We start from the raw sequence: 8,258 nt of genomic DNA on the forward strand, positions 1-8,258 counted from the left end.
TTTCTCACCCTGCCTGGCGAGCCACCGATTCCGTGGATTCACTGGCTGGAAGCGCTAAATACGTTCATAATAGCCGTCGGGCTCGCAGACGCTAATGCCGCTAGGAAGAGAGCCCTGCTCATACACAACCTGGGAACCGAGGGACAACGGATCTTTAGGACTCTCAGAGCCGCAACGAGTTATGGGGACTGTGTCACGCTGCTGTCTGGACATTTCTTTGCTCCACAAAACGTTATGCTTCGGCGAATCGTTTTCCGTCAGCGACGTCAGCAGGCGGGTGAGTCGGTCCACCACTACGTAGCTGACCTACGGGGGCTGGCTAGCCTCTGTAAGTTTGGAGTGCTGGAAGATGAACTGATACGGGATCAGCTAGCTGACCACACTAATAACCTGAAGCTCAGAGATAAGCTATTAATGATGCCAGATGAGTTGACATTGGCAAAGGCTGTTAATATTGCTTTCCATCTCGAGTCAGCAGCGGGCTTGGCATCATAGCTAGCACCCTCCGGGAATTTTTTCCCCCAAACCTCTGCTATTGACTCAAACGGTGGCACCGTCCGGGGAGTTCCCCGACCCCGTTTTCCCAGAGGACAGCCTGGAGGTAAATTTCGCTGCACGCCGGGGTACGACTACGACAGCACGCCGGGCCGTGTGTGGAAATTGTGGCTCCTCATCACACCCCAGCCGAGCTCCAGCTTGCCCTGCTAGGGGACAGAGGTGTCACCGCTGTGGCAGGCAGAACCATTTTGCCCGGGTCTGCCGCTCTGCTCCCGGCGCTGATAGCACGCCGCCACGTCCACCTGCGCCGACAACCATCCATTCAGGGGGGGCAGGTGGCGCACGGAGATTACGTTCGTCACCAACACCGGGAGACACTAGGATTCGCCTGTTTGAATCCAGCTCCCGGCGTTGCTATCAGCTTGGCTGGCCCCTCACACTGATACAATTGGCTGTATCAGGGGGTGGGAAAGCTGAAGGGTGGGTCCTGGGCGTTGTGGACAGCGACCCCTACAGTTCGGTCGGGGCGCCTGCTCAGTGAGGGCTGGAACTGAGGAGAGATAGTGTGGCCTCCCACACGCTACACTCTCCCCGGTGAGAGCCTGCGCGGCCAGGTTGGCCTGCCCCAGGCTGCACATGCGTCGGAGGAAAGCATGTGACAGTCTCCGGTCTCCCGGACCAACAGTAGGGGAAAGTACGCAACAACCAGGAAGGGTGGGATGGGAGAGAAATCGGGAAAAAGGAGGGGAAGAAAGATTAAAAATAAATAAATAAAATAAAATAAAATAAAAAACATCCATTCAGTGGACGCCACCTCTCGAGCATTTAAATGGTGCATGGTGGAACTGGACGGGGTGGTTCTCCCACTCCTGCTGGATACGGGGGCCTCCAAGTTGCTTTTGAACATTTCCACGGTTCGATGACTCTTCCCGCTCCGGACGCTCACCGCCAACGCAGAGGACCTATATGGGTATGGACACTCTAAGATAGGAATGGCAGGCACAATCACCTTCACTGTGTGCTACGGGACCAAGGCCCTCCCCTCATTCACTTTCCAAGTGTCTCGTCAGGGAGCCAACCTCATGGGCTACGATTTGTTTTGTGGGCTGGGGTTCTCCCTCGTGGACAATACAGGGGCTGACATTCTGTCTGTTGGTTCACCTTGGCACCAGCGCTGGCCTGCTCTGTTTAGTGGGTTGGGCTGCCTCACTGCTTTTCACCACCAGCCTCTCCTCACCCCGGAGGTGCGTTCGGTGATCCAGCCGCTGCGCCGCCGCGCCGCCTGCCCCTCGCCGAGCTGCAGAAGCTTTTGGATGCGGGCATCAGAGCATGTCAACGCTTTGCCATTTGCGGCTTTCGTGACGCATGCCGGAGTTTTTCGGTATACCCGCATGCCTTTTGGCCTCAGCTCAGCCCCCAGCTGTTTAAAAAAAAAAACAATGGCCACCATCTTCGCCGGCATCCCGGGCGTGGTCGTTTTTTTGGATGACATAATGGTCCATGGTGCAACATCAGCCATCCACGACAAGCGCCTGGCGAGGGTGCTGGACGTCCTCGCCAGTCACAACCTCACGCTGAATGGGGACAAGTGCACCTTCGCTGTCCCAGTCATCGAGGCGCCTGCCTGAGCCGTCCTGCCCGCGTGTATATTTTCCCTAACAGATTTTCACTTCCGCGTGCGGGTTCCGCGATCTGATTGGCCACTGACGTTTCTCTCAAAGCCAATCGCGTTACTCCTAACAATCGCGCCAGCAGGCTGTTACCCTAACCCTAACGGCTTAACCCTAACCTTAACCAACTAACCCTAACCAACTAACCAACTTCGAAAGAGTCGCCAAGCTTAACCAGTGAGATCTAGGCATAACGCGATTGGCTTTGAGAGAAACGTCAGTGGCCAATCCGATCGCGGAACCCAAACGGGGAAGTGAAAGTCTGTTAGGGAAAATATACACTCATCCTGCCCAGCGCAGCTCTCGTCGTTTCTGGGGATGACAGCCTACTACCTGCGCTTCCTTCCCCAATGCTCCGCGACCACCAGCCCACTTCGTGGGCTCCTGAAACAGGATGCGGTCTGGGAGTGCTCCACCGCCGTTCGCCGACTTAAAACGCAGCTCACCTCACCACCGGTGCTCACGTTCTTCGACCTGGCGAGCCTGACGTTTGTCACCTGTGATGCGTCCAATACGGCGATCGGGGCTGCGCTGTCTCAGGTCCAGCGGGGCACGGAGCGTCCAGTGGCGTTTGCCTCCCGGTCTCTCTCCCCAGCTGAACAGAAGTACTCGGTGGGGGAGCGGGAGGCTCTGGCCTGCGTCTGGGCATGTGAGTGGTGGCACATGTAAGTGTATGGACGACATTTTACGCTGCGGACGGACCACCAGGCTCTCACCGCCCTGCTGGCTACATCGGGGTCGGGACACAAGCCGCTCAGGATTCACCGCTGGTCAGAGAGGCTCCAGCCATATAACTTCACCACAGTGTTTACTCCCGGCAGGGAGAATGTGGTGGCTGGCCTGCTCTCCCGTGCCACCCCTGCACCAAACACATGCCCGGATCCGATGGAGCTCGTCCTTATGCTTCACAGCCCGCTCCAGGCCACAGTCTCCCTGGAGGACCTCCAGCTCGCATCGGAGGAGGACTCCACGCTCGCCCAGCTCCGCACCTACATCAGGTGGGGGTGGCCCGCGAAGGTCCCGGAAGTGCTGGCACCTTTTCACCGGGTCAAGGATGAGCTGTCCTGCTGGAGCAGTGTCTGTGTGGCCCGGGGGCGCATACTGACCATGGTGCACAAGGGCCACCTGGGCATCATGAAGGTGAAGCAGCGCTGCAGGGATCTGGTGTGGTGGCCGGGCATTGACCGGGATATAGAGACAATTGGTGAGGGACTGCGCAGCCCAGGGTTAGAAATTAATTTTTATCTATTTATTTTTTTGCTATTTTTGCCCCCCTTAATGTATTTTCGGGGGCTTTTTTTGTATTTCGGGGGCACTGAATTTTTATGATGAAAATTAACATTAAAATTATAAAACATTTACCACATGCCATTTTGTGGCTGTCTTGGTGTCGCAAAGCGCTGTATTTTTTTTTACAGTCTTCATCCCTATGTTTGATAACGTAATGTTAATGTCTCTCCATAATATAGAGCTCTACGCTAACCTTTTTCCCAAGGAGCACATGTGCTCATAAATAAAATTTTAATAAATAAAATAAAATTGTAGGAGCACACAAATAAATGTAGGAGCACAGTGAAAATTGTTCAAGTAACAGAGTTTATTAACAAACTATTTATTACATGCATATTATACTGTGTGTGTGACTGTGTGCATGGGGCCAAACATCTGTGCAAATAGCACATACCACCAAAATCACACATTGGCCCATGCCTACTAGACGCAAAGGATATCGGTTGTCAAGCTGCTTTTGTATGTTGTAGTGTTGTCACAATATCAACATTTTGACTTTGATACAGATAGGAAAGGTAATGGAATATATTATTAGATGACAGAACATGGAACATTCATTTATTGAGCTGAATTCAATGAATTTGAACCATTTTCATATCCATTACGAGTCGAAATTCTCCGCTCTCTCTAAAGCAATGCAGGGCTTGAGTGCAAGGGTTCAATTTACAATCAATAATCCATTGTAGGAAAATCCAGAACACTGTTTAGTCTGTGACGACGCATCGCGATAATATACATGATGTATTCCATAGTAAAGTACAGTTGACAGCTGCGTTAACGTTACAATGCGTTGTGTTAGGGCTGGGCGATATAACGATAACGATAAATATCGCGATATATTTTAATAATCGATATCGAATATCGAAAAATCGATACAACTGCAACAGGGCAGTTTTAAAACCAGAGACAGTGGACAGACTTGTCTTTCTTGCCTGCAACTTAAAGTAATGGCTTTGCTTGTCCAAATGACAATACTGACCAAATTCAGATTTCTTTTTCTCTTGTCCATTTATTTTGTTTGCTTTCTAATTTAAAATACAGTTTGAAACCGTCTGTACACAGTAGGCTATGTGTGCTAGCAGAACTAGACTCCAGTCACGAGTCACAGTGCACATGTGCGGTGGTTTGTCCACCAAAAAAGCGCCAAAAGATCGAAAATAAACTAGCAGAGCCAGAACTGTTCAACTCCTCTGGAGCCACAGCCAGCAGAGAAGCCGGTTTACTTTAGCTTTTAAACCAGCTGCAGCCTGAGAACTGGAGTGTGAGGGGATGTAACACTAAAGATGGCGGCAATGACAAAGAATTGCTGCAAAATAAACATACATCTGTTGTTAAAAAAAAAAAAAAAAAAAAATTTATACTTATAACAATTCGATAATTATCGATATCGAGAAATAAAATAAAATTATCATATCGTTATCGCGATATGATTTTTTTCCATATCGCCCAGCCCTACGTTGTGTTCACTCATAGTTAAAGACAGGCGGGGTTGAGTAGTTTCTTCTGATATCACTTTCAAACTCCAAGTGATTCGTTGCAATGTACGCGGAAATGCTGCGTTGTGTTGCAATGTACTACATGCATTTGTCTGAGCGGGGCGAAAGGAAAGGCGCATTACCGTACTGGCGTGCGGTGACGAATGCGGAAGCGTTCTTGCACTCTTCCGCTGGCAATAAGCTACACGCTGCCCGTTCGGACAACGTTTGCCTGACATGGTAACCTCGTTCCCAGCTAACTGACATGGTGACTATCGTGAAAGACAAAATATTGTGTAGTCTGATCCCGGCATAACAGGCTGGGCGATATGGCCAAAATAGCACATGTCTTAGTTTTGACGGTAGTTGAATATTCTTTTGAAAATTTATATATCACGGACGACGGTCTAGTATAAATAAATACCGTTACTGTGGTAACTTTGGACTACAATGTACACATATGACATATGTGTGCCTGCAGGGGTGTAGCTCCAGATTCTGGGCCCCATGAAAGAATGTATTTGTAGGCCACCAGTGAATGCGAGCGCGCGAGCGGATTTTTTTTGTGCCATTTTTTTATTGAAAACGCATAATATGGTTTTGACCTATACATTCGGATCAGCAGTTCAGCACCTGCACTGTTGGTGGGTGAGCCTAGTAAAGGATGTCGCATTGCGTTCATCTTCAATGAATGGACCAATGCAATAGTCTACCAAAGCCCCCCCTCTCTCTCTATATATCTCACACACACACACACACACACACACACAGAGACACACACACACACACTTCAGAAACAAACATAGTATCAATGAGAGCATCAATAATACACCCGAGTGATGTCTAGTAAAAAAAAAAAAAAAATTTGTGTGTGTGAGATATATAGAGAGAGAGGGGGGGCTTTGGTAGACTATTGCATTGGTCCATTCATTGAAGATGAACGCAATGCGACATCCTTTACTAGGCTCACCCACCAACAATGCAGGTGCTGAACTGCTGATCCGAATGTATAGGTCAAAACCATATTATGTGTTTATCAATAAAAAAATGGCCAAAGAAACAAACATAGTATCAATGAGAGCATCAATAATACACCTGAGTGATGTCTAGTTAAAAAAAAAAAAAAAAAAAATTTTTTTTTTTTTTTTGGCCCCCCCCCCCCCAGTGCTGGGCCCTTGGAATCATCCTAAGCTACCCCCCCCCAGCTACGCCCCTGTGTGCCTGTAGTGATGGTGGTGATGCGGATGTGGTGGACAGCGTCCATTGTGCAGACCTGTCATATAGGCCTATTTCTTCCAATCATATGTCTACTGTGATCATAAGCTCACATAATTACAGTTTCTGAACATCACCCTGCAACTAGGCTGTTTATTTGCATAACCTCTTTGTCACTTACCTTCAACAAGGAATATTGTGCTATCAATCCAAACGGTCCTGTTAGGTATTCATCCCAAACTATGGCCTAAGGAGCAATTGCAAATACCAGTTAGACATATTCACACATGTGGACATACTGTTTTATTGAAACTAATAATTTGGCAAATTTGGAAAGTGAATGTATTTAGTTGGAATAAAAATAATTCACAATGCTGATCTGTCGCTAACATGATTACCCCACAGCTAACAGGTAGGCTAAAGAGTAAAGACACACTGTCAAATCATGTCAATGCGTTTCAATATTGGATTGCAATTTTCGTGGTATTCATAAGGCTCTAACGTTACCTTGCTCCCTGCACATTTGTCTAAAAACTCCCGAAGCTCCTTTCGCGCTGCTTCTCTCAAAATGTTTAAATTTACTCTTCCGTAGGATAAGTGCGCAGCCATGTTTCCTTCAACAGAACAGCAGACTTGTCAGCTGACTTCAATGTAGACGGGGATCATGTGACCGACAACAAAACAAACCCAAACGCTCTTTGCGAGAGTAGCCTCCAGCTGCAGCCCTGGAGAATCCTCTCACTGGCAGGCTTGTGCCAGCCTGCCACAGGACGTGCGCTGATTGGCGGAAAGTACGGAAGTCTAGGAAGTATCTCGAAGTACGTCTGCGCTGATTGGCGGAAAGTACGGAAGTTTCTCGAAGGCAGCCACAAACCTGCGCTGTTTTAAGTGAGCGTGCTTGCTCACTACCGCCATCTGCTGGGATGGTGTCCGCATTGATATTATAGACCACCGCAACACTTCCGGTATTTGCTTAGAGTTTGGAATCAGGGCTGGTTTTGATTGATTGATTGATTGGAAACTTTATTAACAGATTGCAGAATGGGTACAGTTAGTACAGTACAGCTCAATACATACAATTGTTAAGGGGATGCAGACCAGATAAAGACTTTCGTCTTGTTTACATCAGAGTCCCCCATTTTCAATTCATCATAACATATATGACATGACATACAGATAGTAGACAATACTGCTACAGTATCTAGACAACTGTACAAGCAAAACTGTACATTGTTTGGTGGTCTATCGCCCTGCTCTAAAGATAAACTCTAAGCATAACCGACTTCAAAAGAGGGCCTAAGCATAACCAGTTCGAAAAAAGGCGGACATTAATAAAGTTTTAAATCAATCAATTCCAGGCCGCAACCCTCTCTCTAACGTAGAGTGACGTCCCCTCGAGAAACGTCCGTACTTTACGTCAGCGCGGGTCCTGTGGCTGCCACAAGCTTGGCAGTGAGAGGATTCTCCAGGGCTGCAGCTGGACCCTATTGCTTTGCGAAGACCTTTTATAACTGCAGCATTTATAATGTATTACTATTATTATTATTATTATTATTATTATTATTATTATTATTATTATTATTATTATTATTATTATTATTATTATTATTATTATTATTATTATTATTATTATTATTATTATTATTATTATTATTATTATTATTATTATTATTATTATTATTATTATTATTATTATTATTGTAGTAGTTGTTGTTATTGTTCTTTATTTTTTTTTACATCTTATTGAATCGCAATGAGGTAACAGAGTTGGGTACAAAAAACAACAATATACAATCAACTGGCGATCGATCAACTACATAATTTTGTAAAAGAGCCAAGACAAAAATTAAGCATCAAGGATCAAGCCATGCACACATAATAGCTATAGGCTACATTTTTAACAACGATTCAATTGATTCCACCATATACCTGTACATAGAATTACTGGGAACATGTGAATGATGCGCACGCCAGGTGTAATGAATGCTTTGTCCGTTAGATGGAGTAGTCTCCTCAAAATATGAATGATCTTGAGCTAAATTAAGGCTTATAATAAAGCCGCTATTTGTTAGACTCTTGTTTAAAAAGTAGCAAAATTGAGGGATCTAGA

At 46.5% G+C, this 8,258-nt stretch overlaps 1 protein-coding gene across 1 annotated transcript in view; it reads right to left on the minus strand.

Moving 5' to 3' along the window:
• Nucleotides 1-6,763, minus strand: part of vps33a (VPS33A core subunit of CORVET and HOPS complexes) — a 28,835-nt gene extending 22,072 nt beyond the window's left edge. Inside the window, exons 1-2 of the mRNA XM_084320714.1 lie at nt 6,656-6,763; nt 6,330-6,395 (exon numbers count right to left, since the gene is read on the minus strand). Of these exons, the coding sequence (XP_084176840.1) occupies nt 6,330-6,395; nt 6,656-6,757 (168 nt within the window). The 5' untranslated portion in view covers nt 6,758-6,763. The remainder of the gene's footprint in view (nt 1-6,329; nt 6,396-6,655) is intronic.
• Between the last annotated feature and the right edge of the window lie 1,495 nt (nt 6,764-8,258).

The sequence above is a fragment of the Notolepis coatsorum genome (assembly GCF_963971535.1).
Source record: "Notolepis coatsorum genome assembly, chromosome: 1".
Classification (NCBI taxonomy): domain Eukaryota; kingdom Metazoa; phylum Chordata; class Actinopteri; order Aulopiformes; family Paralepididae; genus Notolepis; species Notolepis coatsorum.